General features: G+C 40.3%; 1 protein-coding gene across 1 annotated transcript in view; it reads right to left on the reverse strand.

Annotated features, from left to right (window-relative positions):
- Window positions 1–18689, reverse strand: part of ANO6 (anoctamin 6) — a 68784-nt gene that overhangs the window by 20152 nt on the left and 29943 nt on the right. Inside the window, exons 3-7 of the mRNA XM_058022062.1 lie at window positions 12398–12526; window positions 4416–4481; window positions 2569–2847; window positions 2101–2214; window positions 133–248 (exon numbers count right to left, since the gene is read on the reverse strand). Of these exons, the coding sequence (XP_057878045.1) occupies window positions 133–248; window positions 2101–2214; window positions 2569–2847; window positions 4416–4481; window positions 12398–12526 (704 nt within the window). The remainder of the gene's footprint in view (window positions 1–132; window positions 249–2100; window positions 2215–2568; window positions 2848–4415; window positions 4482–12397; window positions 12527–18689) is intronic.

Consider the following 18689-nt stretch of genomic DNA (forward strand, 5'->3'; position numbering starts at 1 on the left):
CCTGTGCATGAGCTGATCTGGGTGTATGTATCTTCCCTCAGAACTGACCTGTGTCTCTGACTTCCCCAAAACCAGACCTATGATGTAGATTTCTCTTTCTCCCTGCATTAGTCCAGCGCCAGTCACACCAACCTGATGAAATCCAGGGGCTGCAATTTAAAAATGTTTTTAGGATGAGCCCATTCTCTGTAGAGGAGATACCGTTCACTTGGGCAGCTGGGATCAGTCGACAGGTGCCTAAAACTTGACTGCAAAACAGAACGAGCATGAGAAGACGGCACTAAAATCTAACCAGAGCTGCTCCTCTCTCATCTCTACAGATGACTTCTATGACACAAAGCTAGAGTCTGGAGTAGCTTTTAGACAGTCTTTCTGCAAATCTAGGAAAAGGAGCAGCAGCTCTGAGAGCACACCAGGATTCAGGATAGAAGATTGTCAGAAAGGCACTGAATGCTAAAGTAAATGCTGTACATATGTGAGCTGAAAATAACAGGGACTCATCATGAACTTAATCTAAGCACATGTCAGCATCTTGGCACTTAGGAATAGAAAATAAAAAAGGATCCATTCTAATTAGAGAACAGGACTGAACTAAAATGGATTTTAAGTAGCTTTAACATGCTACACATGCTTTCCTTCAATACTGTACTAGAATACAGGCTGGAAAGACTGAGAGAAAAATCCAGGGCCTCTAGTATCTGTTTTAAATTTAAAAAAGAGTTCATATGGAGATAATCTTTGTATTTCTTAGTAGGCTATTAAAAAAGCTATTCCAATAAAACCTGCTTTGTTTGAGATATTTTCCATTCTATATCTGTGATGCAACAACGTGAGAAATGTTTGTAGAAATTTATCTGCTACTTTTCATTTTCAGCATAGCTGTTATGTATAATTTCAACTGTATAAAAAGACAGTCATTAATTACTAGTCATACTGAGTCCAAATTTCCCATGCTATGATAGAAATATCCTGCAAGGCAGGTTTTAAATCTTTAAAAGGAAACCTTAAAAATGGCTAGTCACAAATCTATTCTGTAAATCCAATTACTTACAAGAAACATGGTTTGTCTTGATTCTGCCTTAAAAAATTCTGTGAAAACCTTGGAGGCCTCCTAAATATTTTAAGCCAAGTCCATGCGGCTGAAGCAGTTATCATTCCTGACCTCCCATGTTCTCAATGTCTCCTCGACAGAACACACCTTGGACACAGAATGGTGGCTCTGAGGGGGACAAGTTGGGATGTTGCCGTTATGCAATAGATAGAATACAGAAAATTAGCCCTCAGTCTTTGCTCACTTTGCATTCACAGCCTCACATGGAGTTGTTTCTTTGTCAAATATTCTGAAATCTGATTTTTTTCTCCTTGATTTTTTTTAGTGCTATTGCTAGCCTCAGTATGCAAAACAATTTTCAGAATAACTTTCTTATTCAAATTATATAATTTAAAAAGCTTCAGAAGTATAGCTGCAAAAGCTGGATTTTTTATTATTGCAAGCTGAAATTGAAAGCAGTGAAGCTTTTATCTGCAAGATTCTGACAACACCTGTGAGGCACTGGACTGGCTGGGCAGTGTCCTCCTGTGGAAACCTGAGTCTCATGCATGTCTGCTGCAATGTTTGGGAACCAAGGGACTGCTTCTCACTGTGCAAGACTTTCACACATCCTAAAATGAGATTTGTAGTCTACATCTTTATTAACAATGTTGACAGAAATTCTAATATTGGAAAATTGCATACTAATGAAACATTGATTTAGGACTGATAATGCAGTGTGTCATGGGAACTATCTCTCAGTCCAGGTACTTTACTGAAATACATCTCCCAGAAAATACAAGTCTAAGAACTCTCAAGTGAAATATATTGTTTTTCATTTATAGAAACACATTTTTAACCAAAAGTGCTTTGGAAGAAAATCTCTTTAGCAAAACCACATCCTGTTCTTCTATGTAGGTATAATACCAGTCCAGGAATAAGGCAATGAATAGTGCTTCTATTCTTTGATATACCTCGAGGATATATATATCTAGATACAGTTCAGACCTCTAGATATAGTTCAGACCTCTGTCTCAAAAGTGTATTTTAGTTACAAGCACCAGACTTACATCATGAAGGGGAAATGCTGCTTTGTAGATTCCAGTGTCCAGTAATTTGTTAATGCCAAACTTTTTCACATTATTTTTTGTTGCATATTCCACACGGGACAGGATAAAATGAACCTGAAATTAAAAAAAAAAATTGTGTCCTTGCAACCTGAAAAAATCATATACAGCTATACCTGTATCAGTATACAATCAAGTTAAGAAAGAGTAAGCAGTGTAGACAAAAATAATTGCACAGGGTGTACAAACCATTCAAATCCCTCATTAAAATTCAGGTGGAAGAGAAATAGGATAAATGTAACTAAAGTTTTCCTTCTGGATTGCCCAGGCTATTTAATAAATCACACAGGACTGTTGCATCCCAAACATTTTTAATTTTTTAGGATGTTCCACTGAAGGTAATTACACTGATTAGATAAAAGGAATAGTTTCTTTTTATGGGTAAATGCTAGAACTATTCTATTGACTTACAATTCGGCTTCTGGTTGCAGGATTGAAAAATGTGTCCTTGTCTTGGATGTAGAAGTTGGACAAATGTTCCTTTTGAAAAGGGGCAGTGAAAAACTCTTGCTCAGGTTTGATGATATTTTCGTCCACCCTGAAGAGTCTACTGAACCAGTTGAAAGCAGACTTTCGGGTTTTCAGGTCATTGTGTTGCAGGGGCAATTTGATGTGCATCACCTCGGCGTACGTGCACAGCACTTCCCAAGGTGCGTGCACCTTCACAAAAATAAGTTTCTCATCCAAAACCTGAGATTAAAAAAAAATATTGAAAATAAATATGTAAGCAAAGAACTTATCATTTTAACAATTCTTGAACTATCTAGAATTTTCTTTCTCTTTGCAGCTCATAGATGACCCACTCAAAGTTGCATTCATTGTCCATCCCAGCAAATATATCACTGGCTTCTGTAAAAATGCTGACATGAGGAAACATTCAGGCAAATGAAGGTATATAAAGGTATATAAAAAAGACAATTAAATCTTCCCTTAATGCTTAATGTTTACATGTCTGCAAAGTACTTTACAAAGCAACTTAAGTGTAACACTTTGCCCATACAGGGTCATTTGGACTTTTTTTACTTTTAGATTGACAGGGCAGGCATGGCAGGCAGGCAGCTCCCCTGCAGCTCAGTTACAGCCCGGTGTGATGGGAGCAGGCTAGGCACTCATGGGTGCTCCTGTGCAACAAGAATTCCAAACCTCCTACAAAGAATGGGGAGAGGGAAAGGGAAATTAGATGGAACTGCTGAAAAAGACAGTATGGGGCACATTTGCTCCCAGGAGAATGGCCAGACCAGCAGGAATATGCAGTGGGAAACCTGACAGCCACTCCTGCCTCCTGTCCACACGTGGCCTGTAGTCCTACTGCTGCCCTGCATTAGTGAGTGTCAGCCACATGAAATTTCCTTATGTAGCCCATTGGCTCAGGGGCACTGGTCAGATATCTGATCCAGCCTGGGGAAATGTCCAGTTTCAAATGTTTTTCAGTCATAATCACAGCAGAACTATTGAAGCAAAATATAAGTATCACACCAGGTCTGCAGCAGCCTTCCAGACAGCAAGCATTTACTTTTTTATGAATGTGAAGAACCAGACTGCATTCTTGGACATGCAGCAGGAGCCCTCACAGCAGACAAATAAATACTGTGATGCTATAGATTCTGGGTAATTTGGGAGGAAGGGGCAAAGCACCCATCTCTGGAGCTCACTATAGACTACCAGACAACAAATTTAGATGGAAGTGATTGTCCTGGAGAGGGAGACACAGCTGGAGCACTGCAGCCCTGCAGGGTAGGAAAAAAGAGAAGGCATTTGGAGGGGCTATAATCCTCTCTGCCAGAGACAGCAGCCCTGCAGCTGGTGTGCATTACCTCAGTGCTCTGGAGCTGCCTGCAGGCGACATCGCGGCCTTTCGAGAGGCAGGGTCATCCCTCTCCTCTGGCAGGGGCATTCTGCCCCAGACACACACTAGCCTCCCACCTGTACTACACAACCAGAGTATGGGAAGTACCTCTCTGCCGGGTATACACAGTAATTTTTATCTTGCAAGCTCTGAGCAAACATGACCTATGTAATCTCCAAGTTTCATGATGTAATCTTCCAGCTTCCCTTCTTTTATTTTGCAGAGGAAGGAGCAGACATAAGTTTAAAAAGATTTTGCATCAGATCTCAAAGAAACTGCTAATGGAAGAAAGGTGGGCCATTTTTTCTTGAGAGGAGAGAAATCTTACAGTGAATTACTATATCCAGTTTCCTTAATCCCACAGGGCAGCTCTGCTCTCAGAACAGCCATTCACACAGAGAACAGCACTCACCGACCTCGTCGCTTCTAGTTGCAAGCCATTGTTTATCAGGTTTGATTCATATACTTGTCTCTTCCTCTGTTAAAAGATATTGAACACTGTAAAACATCTGTTCCAAATTTCACAAAAAATGTATGCATAGAAAAATGGAATTGCTTCCCAAAACCATCATTATGTTATCTCTATAACACTTGATAGCTACTGTGGTAATATGTACAGTCCTACCTACTAATTAACCTGGATCCGTTTTTTTGTCTGATATGCAATATAGTCCTCAAATGCAATTGTGGACAACTTATCCTCTCAGTTTCTGGTACATTTCAGAGGTGTAAGTATGACTCAGGTTTTGAGAATTTGTAAATCTACTCCTGAAATTTTGATCTCTTTCACCTTTAGTCACTAAGTGAACTACATTATTCTTCCTTTAGAAAGTCTTTATCTAAAATGCATTCCACCCCATTTTCCTTCCAGAAACCTGTAACTTTATGATTCTTTCACAGTAATCATATGTGTTCACACAGTGGTTCAAACTGTAACATCCCACTATATTTTAGTCCATGGACTACATCCCCAAAGGAAGAAACTGAGAGCTGTAGTACTTGTAGAGTCAGTGTTGATATTCCAGGAGCATTTATTGTCCCCAGAAGGACATAAGAAGTTTTTCTAAGCAAAAATCAAATTTGTGGATCATTTTAATTTCATTTCATAGTTACCATCACTTGGCAGATAGTTAATTGCAAAAAACCTGAAATGTCTTTCCAATCTTGAATCTGCTTCTCCATACAGATGACCTCCTCCCAAGAAACACAGAAACATCCCCTTTCCCCTCAAATAAAAAATGTTCAAATCCATATGGGATTTACAAGAAATTTTGAAACTCCATGTGAAGCAATCAAATTTAAAGCTATCTACACCAAATGGGTAGTTTCTCAATGATTTATTTGTTTATGTGAGTCAAGGGTAGCCAGCTCTCTCTGAACTACAGACTGCATGTCAAAATACCAGCCTGGGTAATGGGGGGCACCTGTGGGCAGCTGGGGCTCTTAAGTGAGCAGTTTGCTGGAAGAAGATGAATTTAATGTAAAGCTGAGAGCTTTATTCCTGTACCAGGTTAGACTAGGGCTGCAGTGAGGTTCTCAGAGTGACCTGGGCACACTACTTTCTTTCTCCCAGATTCCTTTCATGCCAATTTCTTTGTTGATTAAAGGAATTGGCATCTCCCACTACAGGAACTTAAAGAAGAGGGTCCCAGTGCTTTTTGTCTTGTGGTTCTCTATAGCAATTCTAGCTGCCTTAACATCTGTGCACAGGATCCAGACCTGCTGCTACCATGAACAATCAGAGTCAATTAATGACCCTCTAGATAAAGTCTTGGGAATTTTGATAGGTATGCAGAAAGTGGTCCTCGGGGCTAGACTCAAAGCTCACCCAGTCTAGGGGCAAAAAGATTCTTCAGCAAATGGGTAAAAACCGTTTCAGAAAACTTCTTCAGAAGTTCCACAGGAACAGGTCAGTTCTTGTACCCAAATAAGTTTCTGTACCCAAATAAGTTTCATCCAGTTCTTGAATATTTTAAGATGGTTATAAGTCCCCAAACAAGAAAATGCTATTTTTCCAAAACTCTAGCAAGTCTTGAAATTAATAATTATAGAACTGAATAACAATATGAACAGCCTACCCCATTTATAGCTCATCATTTCCCAGCTGCAGCAGCTGCATGAGAAAATGATCTCAATGGACTAATTTCGTATTTTGTGAAAAAGTATTTTTCTTATCTGTTTTGGGTTTTCTGCCTTTTTGTTCCAGTGAATATCACCTTCTACTCGAGCTAGGCACAAGAAGAGCCAAATATTTGAATCTGTTGTTTTTTTCTCTCATCAACACTTATCACCTTTCTCCTTATTTCTTGCTTTTTTCAGGACAAAACCACAAACCCAGACTTTGATAGCACCCTTCATTGAGGGATTTCTCCATGTCTCAGAAATTCACTTGGCTATTTGAGAGAGTATTATGCTGTTTATATTTTTTCCTTGTATATATATATATGTATATATATATATATATATTTATCTGTGTGTGTGTAATATAGACATTTATGATGTGTACATCTAATTATCTTTGTTGTATTTAAAATCACAAATGTGAATGAGTGTTTTTCTTGCAGTAATACATTTTCTTGCATTTTCAAGATATTCACTATCTCTTTCATAGATAATAATGTTCTCCAGTCTCCTTTAAAGCTAAAGGTTTTCAGCCACCTTGGCTTCTAAGTAAACTATATAATGATTTCCTCTGCAATTTTTTGTTTTATCAAAACTCAACCCTCTTCCCAGTCCAGTAATATATGTAGTACACAACACAGGAGTTTGTCACTCTAGTAGTAACTCTGCTGCTATTTCATCCCACCACTTTGCTTCTTCCATATTCACGTGGTTGTTTTTAAAGTGAACACTACTCAGTCATGAAAGTATTTCAACCCAAGTTCTGCTTTGTTCCAGCAAATCAAATAGGCACGGGGCTAAATACCTGTTTGATTTTCTTTCTAAAGAGCATAAAAATACATGTAGAGCAATTCTCATTTGTAGAAGTCTAATACTATTTTTAAAAAACTTTTAATCAGATTCCTTTAATAATTGATTATGGCAATAAGTTCCCAAAATTAAATTTGCCCTCAAAATCTTAGATGAATGTTGACAATATTAAGGTTTCTAATAATGCATAAATTCAAATAGTGAGAAAAAAAGCCTCTGGGAGCCTTTGCTAATTAGGGGCTTTGCTATTTTATATAAATGATTGAATTATGTGTATAATGATCTATGGAGGAGCTAGACTTTTACCCAGAGGAGTCTATAGTGGTTTTGCATTGACTGGGGAATACAATATATATATATATAACAGTTTATTAGGCTGGAAGGTGGAGACCATCCAAAGTTTACTTTAGTATTTGGCATTTTGCTCAGCTACCTGCAAGGCTAAGTTGCAATAATAAAGTAATCATGGCAATGCTGCTGATTCAAATCTGACATAGGTTTTGATGATTGAATGGCTAGTCAATAGACTAAGACACCTAGGATGCATAATTATACACAGTCTTAAGAAAACGAAAGCAGAATGTAGCTAAATGCCAAGTATTACAGGCATGTGGAAGGATCAGCTTTTGTGATCCTTGTGAACCAAGGTGTTTTCAATTTCTGGTTATTGTCTTGCCAAGCTGAGGAGATTAACAAGATTGTGGGTCTGGAAATTGGCAGCAGACCAGTAGCATCTTTCCCCCTGTGCGTTGTAAATGGTAGGGAAGACTTGCTTTGATTGCAGTGACAGAACACCAACTCATATCTTTGCTAAGTTTCTTTTGTGCAATGTGGAAAGTTCCCTATCACAATATCCATGTGGGCTCAGGGAAAAAATCCTAAATCAAAAAGAGAGCTTGAATAGCCTCCTCTGCCTCATCTGACAGACAACAGATAAATCACAGTAAATAAGAGAAAGTACATGGGGCCCAAAGCCTCCCCTATGAAAAACAGCTGAAGGAAGTGAAGAGGATCATTGTAACAATATTAGCTGCCTCACAATTTCTTTGATGGTGTTTGGAAGCTTTCCTCAAAGTCCCAGCTGTCAGCATCAGAAAACTAATTGACTGAGCAGCTCTGCTCTGTAAGCTTCTTTCCCTTATGTTTGAAGACAATAATAAAAATTAGAAGCAGGACATGCTATAGAGAATAAGCCCCCAAAAATGCAAACCCAAAGAACTCCAAATACATATTTTCTGATATACCCTTTGATTTTAAGCCAGCTCATATTTTTTTGCAACCTGATCCATGACCACACAGAACTGGTGATACTGCAGTCCAGCCCTGCCCTCAACAACAGCTTCCAGGCACACTGTCTGGAAAGAGCCATTTCTCTTACAAATGAACGTAGTAACTGCAGAGTAACTCCCTCCTTCTATCTGTCTTCATATTTTTTTGCCATCCTTCCCTCCAAAGCAGTACAATTTGGGTTTGTGGTTGCCTCAGGAGCAGAGGTTTTACTTCAGTGAGTTTCTGCTTCAAACCAAGCCATCCAGCTGAGATGAAGGCAGGTGTGACTGCCCTCCTCCCAGTGCCAAAGGTCCCTTCCATACTTAGCAGACTTCCTGAGTAGGTTGGCTGAGCACACCACAGGCATGCAGAGCCTGTCATTCTCTACTGCTTCACATCACTGCATAAAATGGCACAGAGATACCCTTTTACTGTAAACCCGAGTGCTGTTCTCTCACTGCAGGTATGACACGTGCTAAGCAGCGGGATAAGTATAATTCTTGTTTGAAAAGTTACCCAAGCTTATTTTTGGTCATGTTTTTTCTTTTTGTGGTTTTATTGTTGTTGGTTATCTGAACTAGACAAGTATAGAGGCAGGAACTGTTTGCTTATGAGAACAAAATTCTCCAGCTCTGATGAATTTGTCAGAAACACTGTACTTAAAAACCCAAACAAGATGTGTGCAATATTCTCCATGAGTGATAGTTTCATTCAATTTGGGAAAAAAAAACCCAATCCATCTATTTCTGAGAAGCACAGATTCCTCCATGGCTGGAAATGAAGGTTTTGCCCACATTCTGATTTAAATTACTGACAGTCTTTCTGTTTATTTCTGTTGGGGGGAATAGATGGACTAAAATTACATTCTGCATTGATTTATCTTGAATTTACCTTTCTGGCCCTGATCCTTTGACTTTCAACAGTGAGCTCCTTGAGGATCTCAACAGATGAAACTGGTATTTGGGAGCATTCCTGAAGAGACTGGCGATATTTAAATTCTATTCTGATGGTAAGCTATCCTGACAAATAAGCTACATAAATTGTAGATTTAAAAGATGTGCTTTGGGCAAGAATTTCAATTGCTTTCAAGGTAAAGTTTCTGGAATCTTCTCCTGGCAATCTCATTTTTGCTAGTGCTTGCAAAATTAATTGTATACCAACTTTAAAAAGTTTGGAGTTTGAATTGAGTTGCATATTTGAAACTTACCGACTATCTTTTGGATCTATAAATTATGTTAGACACTTCCCTGAGGCTGTCATTTCATTAGTTTGACTTTGCCTGCCCAAAACCAGATTTCAGAAACAGATGAAAATAACAGAAGCCCTGTGGATCTCCAAGAGCTTCAGAATCCCATATATTTTTTTCCTTCTATCAAATCACACCCATGTTTTATTTCCTGCTGTCCTCTGAGCTATTTCCCCAAGAATATTGCTTACTACTATAAATTAATGCTGGACCTTTCCATTACATTCATCCAACTATTCAGAAAAAGAGCAGAAGCCATTCAAATCCAATACAATGATACTCCCAGGATCTGAGTCTTCTCTTGCTGCAGAAGAACACGTGGATCTGTGCCCTGTTTCTCTGAATCTGGTCAATTGGATACCTAGGTTCCGGCCTGATTTTCAAATCCTTCTGCCTAAATTCAGTAAGAATCTGGGGACTTCTCAACATTCATAATGTATCATAAAAAAACACCCAATGCAGCACACAAAACATTTCCCTTCAGAAATCTACAGGTGTCCACTAATAATTTGAATTCTGAAGTGACTTCCACATCATTCAGTTGGGTGGAGTGCTGTGTGTGTCAGATTTTTTCCCAGTGACAAATCTCTAGATTTCAGAGACCTGTAACATTGCACACAACCAGTGCAAAACTTGCTCCTGACTCCAGTGACTTGAGGATGTCACCCTACAAGAACAGACTTCACTGAATCTTCCATATTTCGGTAATCTGGACTTTCCAAATTCTGTGCACAATAAAGCTCTATAAAACTGTCAGGGAAGTCAAAGAAAGAGTAGCATGGGCAAGGAACCTATTCATGTTTAAAGCACCCTGAATTACACAAGATACTACTTATAAAATTTGGCGTTTTCAGTTCATCATTGATCAGACAGTGATGCATGCAGCATTTAAAACTGATTGTACATGGCAATGCTCCTTATTTTGGTTCCATTTCATCACAAGGGTGGAAGCAATTTTTCTCAGAAAAATTACAACCAAATCAACAACAATGTCAGTAAAGACAAGCTATAAAGTAGGTTTTATGCCAACATTGATGAAATCTGAGCGTATCTTGGGCAGCACCAACCCCACATTATTCTGGGAACTGTGATAGGCCAAATGTTAATTTCCTTCCTGGAATTCTAAGAATGTAAAGCTGCACCATAAATATAATCTTAATTTCAATCTCAGATATAAATTATATGTGCACAGTTCCCCTGTTGCTTCAGCTTCTACTTATGGAAATACTAGTTTTGGCTTCCTTCTGACACATCCCAGTCACCCCAGGCTCGTGTGTCACCCTCCTGGCTGTACTTCTGTCCATACAGGTTTTGTTGGCCACTTTGTTGTCAGGCTGCACAGCTGGCTCTTGTTCAGCTTGCTCTCCACGAAAACCACTGGGGCCTCTTCCACAGAACTGCTCCCCAGCCACTCAGTGTTCCCCTTATCTGGTCACTTGTCTGATATGGTCTTGTGCTCACATGTGTTGCATGTGGGTAGATTGCTTCCTCTTCCTCAGCACCACAGAGCCAACCTGGCTGCAGACCTTTGTGGAGCTAAGACCTTGGAAAGTAAAATTTTTATGCAAGCACCCACCCACAATCTCCTGGTCTAACTATTAATGGTTTCATTCTGGCTAATGTCTTAACATTAATGCTGCACTGAAAATACTACTCCACTGCTCACATTTAATTTCCATCACTACTTAGAAAAGATGCTCATTATATTTTTAATATATTTGGGCAATGGCCAAGCATTACAAACATAAATGTAAAATGCTAATTGATAAAAACAATTCTTTCCAAAGGGGCAGCTTTTTTGTCTAATTACCCCCTTCAATTAATTTATATTGCTGATCCTGTGATCATGTGTAATACAACACCCACCCACGGCAGGACTCCCTCAAACCCTACTAACGACATTCCTTATGGCTGTCCTCCTAATGCCAACAACAACACTGTGTAATGAGTATCAACCAGCTTAGCTACAGGCCTTCAAACTCCTACTCTTCTGTTTCCTAACTGCAAATTATTATTTGTATACGAGCTGCCTTCAGTGATATCTTTGTCCCTGCCTGTCTCTACCAGAGGCTGCTGCTGGGACATGGACTATTACTAAATTAGAGGAGGATGTGGGTGGGTGGGGGAGTGCAGATGCCAAGGGAACAATCTCATGGATGCTTACTTCTCAGGCAGTTCAGTGGCATAGCTGAGCTCATTTTTGTGACCCTGTGTGCCATAAAGAATGTAGTCCTCTGATGGAACTGATGAAATTATTAAAGAATAATTCTTACTCTATTATTGTGCTTCATTGCTAAGGAGCTATGGAGCTGTGGATGCTAAGGAGCATCAAGAAGTCACTGGCTTGAGTCAGAAACTTTGCAAGGTCTCTAGCAAGGGTGAAGCTGCTGAAGGGCCAAGGGAAAGAATTATCTAGATTTATTAAGAAAAATTCTGGTGGCAGATGTGCAGTTATTTCCCTTGAACAATTAAGCTATGTTATCAAAAGTCAGCAGAATGTCAGCAGCTGTGTTTATAACTGTGATCTGGAGCAACTGGTCATGTCCCTCCTTTGCGTTCCTCTGAATACTCTGATTTTATTACCAAAGTCCATTAGGGGCCTAATTGAATCACTGTAGGTATGGAAAATTTTCCCAGTGTGAAGATCTTGGTGTCCAACTCTAACCTGACACGGGCATTTTCCTGCTCACATCTTCCGAAGGGGGGCCTCCCATGCAGGAGGGTGCTCTGAGGTCCCAAGCACACACTGGCCGACAGGATGTGCCGTGCTCTGCCCACCCTCACAGCAATCTCACACCTCGAGCCCTGTTCTCTGCTCATTTGATGGGCTTCAGCCTCCCAGCTCCCAAGAGTACTCTGAGGATAAGGCAAAGCAATTGCTGTTCTGGGTGAGGGCACTGTTCTTTCTGCCCACAGCTCTAACACCCAGTATACGAAAAATAACTCACCTTTTGCTTTTTACGATCACTCCTCCTATGAGTCATTTTCTTGCTTTCATCTTCATACACCAAAACAAAGTCAATTCTTCGCTGCCCATCTTTGAAGAACAAGGAGTCAGGCTTGTCATCAAAATCCACCTGAAAGGCAGGTGCCATAGGTTAATATGAAGATCTTTGCTCACTAGTTCCTTACTTGCTTCCCTTTACACAGTATTTCACTGAACATAGAAATTCAACATAAATCAGCCTTGTGTAACGGGAAGCCCAAAATGGCAAAATTGCACAGAGTAAAATGAAGAAAAATAAATTATCCAGAGAAATTTGTCAGGTCTCTGCATGACATCAAATCTACAGAACCTTGACCTAACTTTCTTCTTTAAAAATGGTACATTACATTTTCATAATGAGAGAAGCACTAGGAAGCAGCACCAGTACCAAATAATGCATCTGTCTAGTAATTTGTACACCATCATGGACATATCATTAGATAGTTTGTCTAGAAAATTGTTGTTGCCTGATGGGAGTCTCAGAATTAGTGCATTCCCATCTGTTCCCTTACCTGAACAAATGTAAGCATCTCTGCAATTACTAAAAAAAAAAAAAAAAAAAAAAAGCGGAAAAAAAAGCAAAAACAAGCAAAAAAAAAAAAAGCAGTTGTTTCATGCATGCTTACTTAAACCCACCACTGCCAAGAGAACAAAGAACATGGTCAGAGCAGAGATGAGATCTCCAAACAGACACATATTATGTGGATTTATTTCTCATTTTATCTGCAACAACTCAGCAAGCAAAAACACATTGTTGTGTGCCACACATCCATCATGTTATAACAGATGCCAAAATCAAAAGTTTTAATATATCCATAAGCCATTATCTAGTCCCTGGAGGAAAGCAGGATAGATTGTCATATCCACTAATAACATCTTAATGTGTTATTTCATGCGTGAAATGATACAGACACTTTGGTGACAGGGAAACCTGAACGCTTGAATAATGATTCTGTAGTTTCTTAGAGTACTCTGGGGCAATATCACACATTACCACCCCCCTCCTTTCAGGTAATGTACAGCTGTAATGTTATCCAAGTCATGCTATGTAATGTGCACCAGCCTCTCAGGTACTTGGCCAAATCTGTCCATGGTGTAAACGGAGGTGGTGCCACTGGAGCTGATCCCAAAAGCCTGAAGTGGGACTCAGCATGGCTTCAGAGACAGGAACATCTTCAAAGCTGGCAAGGCTCCCACTCAGAACTGCAGAGGAGCCTTGGCCTCCAGCCGACTGGGCATGGAGGGTTGGCCAAGCTGGGATCAGGTCAGGAAAAATGACACAGAATAATCTCTTGCATTTGCTGTGGATGTAGCAATGATTCCCAGATGTCCCATCCCTGGAATTCCCCTGTCAGTTCAGACCAAATTTCGTGAGACATGCAAAGTCAGGTTTTGGAGGTCTAGGATGTCTGGTCCACAAAAAGACCACAGAAATGTGGTTATGGTGCCAGAAACCCCAGCAGTGCAGCCTGAAATGGCTGTTCTTCAACTGTGAAGAACCAAGAAGAATGTCAGTCTTCAGTCAGGAGCACCCAAGTTCCAGGGAGCATATAGTGTTTTAGGAACCACGTGTCAGTTTTTCCAAAACAAATTTTCTCATGTTTTTTTGCAAAACCTCTCCGTGTAGATTATATTGTAACAGTTTATTGGCTGAACCAAAACAGGCAACCAAGATATGTCCTCCTGTAATTATGACAAAATTTCCATATTTTAAATAAACTTGGGTAGTTTAAACTCAAGGTTTTTTATGTTGCATGTGCAAAGGCTAGGACCTGCTGCAAACAGGTCCTGTTGACTTAGTTGCTTCAAAAGTCTGAGCAGATTTTTTAATAGAACAGTTTTCTTTGAATGCCACCTGTGTGCTGGGATTTGTGACAAACCTGACAGCAAGCAGCTGCTGACACACATACACATATGGCCAGTGTACACACATTCTGCATGTTAGTTTCACAGCCTGGGATAGGATTTAGAGACTACCTAGGCAGTCGCCAAATCAACATACAATCGCATACTGTGGAAAAAGTTTTAGGAAAAAAAAGGCATTCAATTTCCAGATGACATCACCCAACCACAATGACACAGAGTTTCTCTATCAGCCAAAGCAAGTCACAAGTGTGAATTTCTAAATTCTGGAGAGATGAAGTTAGCATAGTCCTATCAAGAAATCAGAATTGGCCATGACAAGCTTTCCTCCTGCTGAGAACTAGTCACAGGTGTAAAACACAACTTTGCTGCTATAATTGCCTCTTGGGATCTTTTGGACCCCAAGATTGTTAAAAGTCTCTTTTCCCAGCCTGAGCGCTTGAAGAATGAGTCAGAGCCCTTCAGTTCTCAGTCTCAAGGCTGTTTATTGCATCTTATCTATAAAAAATTTTCTCCTGCCCTGCCAAGATCCCTCCAGCAGGACCATTCCAGGCACACTGCCTGCCCCCAGGGCAGAGTTATGTCTTTATACTAAAAACTACGTACACAATGTTTACAATTACTTTCCAATACCTATCACCTATGTTAGACAGTGAGCTTCTACTCTAAACCAATCTGTAAGTGCCAACATCACAGCAGAAGATGGAGGCCAAGAAGAAGAAGAAGGAGAAAGGCTGGACAAGCCCATCTTACCTCCTGAACCCCCATTCCAGAAACCCCAAAATCTACTTTTCCACCCCGTGATAACTTCACTGTTATTCTACCTAAACTGTTGTGGCTTGCTGATCTTCATACAAGGATGGTAATTTGCTCCATGGGTCATAATCAAAACCACAGGTGTTTTGGGCTCCATGCCAGGGCTTCTGAGCCCCCTGCAGGGGTCTTGGCCGTTCTGGACAGCCAGAAGGATGTTCTGGGTTCCCACAATTTCCAATCTCATTTAAAACATAGCCACGATGATTTCACGTTGACAAGATTCGCTGTTAGGAGGAAAGCACCAAGAACAGCCAACAGCCCCTGCTGGGACACAGCCTGGGAGGTGCCTGAGCAGCGGGCACAGAGCCCAGCCTGGGGGCTGCTGCTCTCCCCTGGGACCCCAGCAGGCTGTGGCACATCACGAGCTATGATGGCTCCACGTTGCAATGTGGAAACACAGGGCCCAGATCCCGTGAAAATGAGTAACAGGGGGAAGGGTTGCCACTGCATAAAGCACAAGGTCTTTTAACTGGGCTTTTTCCTCTTTGGAATCTTAGAAACATCATTATAGTAAATTCTGTTTAAAGACACGCAGTCTAGTTGTGAAAGTCAAGCACTCAAAAACATAAAAGTAGTAATAGTTGTAACTTTTCTTTCCACTGCAGCTTTTAGCACATTTTCTGATATGACCTGTCCTCAGGATAAAGAAAGACATGGAAAAGAGTAAACATCAAATCAAGTTTTGATAGAGGAAGATTTGATGGTAATTTGTGTTTGCATAATTTCACTGAGTAGTTTTCCTTTAAATGTAGTCTTTTCTAAGGTTAAAAAGCAGTGATAACTGGATTATCAATAATAATTTATCATATTAAAAACCATATATACAATAGTTATAAAAAACAATTCATAAAATAAAATCTGCCTGTTAGCCAGCACTCTGACTGATAAATTTACTTACATAAGTGTTGACATTCACATGTGTGTATAACTGTTATTGTGTGCATACACCTTTATCTCTCTCTTTCACACACTATACACATATAAATTGAATATAGCTGAAATATTATTAAATATTGGACTGCATGAATTCAGATACACAGAAGTTTATACTTATGGAGCTAACTTCTTATATGTAATCTCCATTGCTTTTAATCACAAGGACATTGCTCACTTGGCCTTTCCATGGACACTTTATATATCAATAAAATAATAAAGAATAGACTCATGAAGCCTGAATACTTAAGAGATCAAGATTTAGACCTATAAAAATAGATTGTTATGTAGCTTATAATAAATTAAATATTGCTCAATTAAAATTAAGAAGTAAAATGTAAAAGAGAAAGAAATAGCCAAGTTTCCAACAGCCAGATTAACTTACATATGTGGTGTATTTTGTAATCCCTACTGGATAGCTGGTAATGAAAAATCATATATTATTCAACATAACTACCCAGGGGAAAACAGTACTGGAAACCAAAAATATGTAGTGTACTTTGAAGTTAGCATTTCCTTTGAGACAATGTTTGTTTTGGTTTTTTTTTAATATGTAATATTATTTGACAGTTTTACAAATGTTACTATCATACCAAGCCACACAAGCTTGCATGCATAGACAAATTAATGGGGCTGAAATTTCAATACATAGTTTTTTAAAGTATCAGTAGCAAATTACAGCCCCAAATAACCAACAGGCCCATTGGCACCTCTTCTAAAACACAGGACTATTTACTGCACTATTTAATTTTTCAGCCTTGGCATAAACGAGTTTTTAAGTACTGGTGGAGGCAATCAGTTGTGCACTCTAATGTTTTAATAATACTCTAATGGACAGCAGGTTAATACTGATTAACACCACTAATAAAAAAATATATATCTATGTAGCTGTGAAACACTAATTATACATAGCACACAATCTGCAGCCTTTAATAACTGTCCAAGAGCTGCACAACCAACTGCTGCCTACCAGGGAACTATCAGCTGCTTTTTTAACAGAGGGAATCTGAAGGAGAGAAGGACCTGGTCATGAATAAAGTTTTTTGTAACACTGAGGTTACACTTCTGTGGGTTAGTCTAGAGGCAGCATGGCCCCGTCCATGTAGCTGTACCTCTGTGTTTAAGTTTGGAGCAGGTCAGATCAGAGCATCACAGGCTCTTCACTCCAGAGAATGAGACCGGAGGAGCCTGTGGCAACCAAAAGCGCAGAAATGTGTGTAAAGCAGACACCACCTCCTCAGCACCAAATGCTTCTCCACAGCCCCACTGCTGGGGCCTCAGTGCCAGCAATGCACACCAGGTGGTGGGTGTGGGACCCTGCTGCAGCTGGGACGCGCTGCACTGCTGCAGCCACGCTGAACGTGCTGGTCATAGGCAGTGCCGTGCCATCAGTGCCAAAAGTGCCCTGCCATGCACTCCCCTTCCCTTACACACCTTGTCCTCCTGCTCCCTGAGTGTGCTCCCCTGTGGCCACCTTGGCAGAGGAATAAGGAGCTTCCTGCCCTCTGATAATCCAGCACAAGCCATCACCAGCCAGCAGCACCAGCTCTTCCAGACCCGGGACACAGCAGCACTTGGAAAAGGGCAAGTGGGACAGGCAGACAAGCTTGCCCCAGCACAGAAGGCTGAGGGAGCAGTTTTGGCTTCGAATGCCCGCCCCATGGCAGGTGCCCTCAGCCCCTTGACTCAGAGTTACCAGGAGGGAGACTCCTGCATGCCCTCCTCACTGTAACCAGGCTGGCAGGTGTCTAAGGGAGCTGCGGTGTGTCACTCAGAGCTGCTCCTGTAGCCATGGCTACACACGATGCCGGCAGCACATTACAGGAGAATGTGCAGGCAGGAGAGCTCCTTTCAGCAGCAGCTGTGTTCCAGGGAGGAAAAATGGCTGCACTTCCAAGAAACCTGCCTCACTTTTCCAGGCTTCTTTAGACATGATATAGTTAAATATTCAGTGGGGATAATGGTGGGATGGGCAGCACAGAGACAAGCATGAAGAAAAATATGTGCACAGGAATTGCAGCTATTTATTGTTTACTATACCCTGAACAAGCACAGTATTGTAAGCTGGATTTTTTAAATAACAAGAGATTCTGCAGGAATGACTTAGCTAACTGGAAAGATGATAGAAGTGCTTTATTTTGCCTGCAAGAGCCTTTGGTGTGACTGTCAATAGCGCCAAATGTAATCATTACTGGAGGGATAAACTACTTGTCTGCAACCTCACATAATATTCAGATATGCTTCAAAATAGCATCCTGCAGCATGCCAGTGAATAAATCAGTACTGGGAAAGAGGAGAGCAGAGCAGAGCCTGTGTAACATTGCCTCTGCTGATAGGCACCTGTAAAAAATCCTCCCACGGGCTCAGAGACAGGCACATGGGGGATCTGCAGGCTGCACTTCAGCTGTGGGTTTTATGAAGGGGAAAATTTCAGAGTGACTAATTAGGAGCACAGTTATTTCTCTCTGTCTGCTTCAGGAAACTTGAAAACAAGTAAATAAAAAGAAAACAATCTATATTACTGGGGTGTCAGGAAACATAATTATTTATAAATGACTTTGAGATCATCTGAAGAAAGTGTTACAGAAGTACAAAGTTCTTCTTACTATCACAGCCATATAAAAAGATTTTTATTGCTTTAG

Source organism: Melospiza georgiana, chromosome 4, assembly GCF_028018845.1.
Source record: "Melospiza georgiana isolate bMelGeo1 chromosome 4, bMelGeo1.pri, whole genome shotgun sequence".
Taxonomy (NCBI): domain Eukaryota; kingdom Metazoa; phylum Chordata; class Aves; order Passeriformes; family Passerellidae; genus Melospiza; species Melospiza georgiana.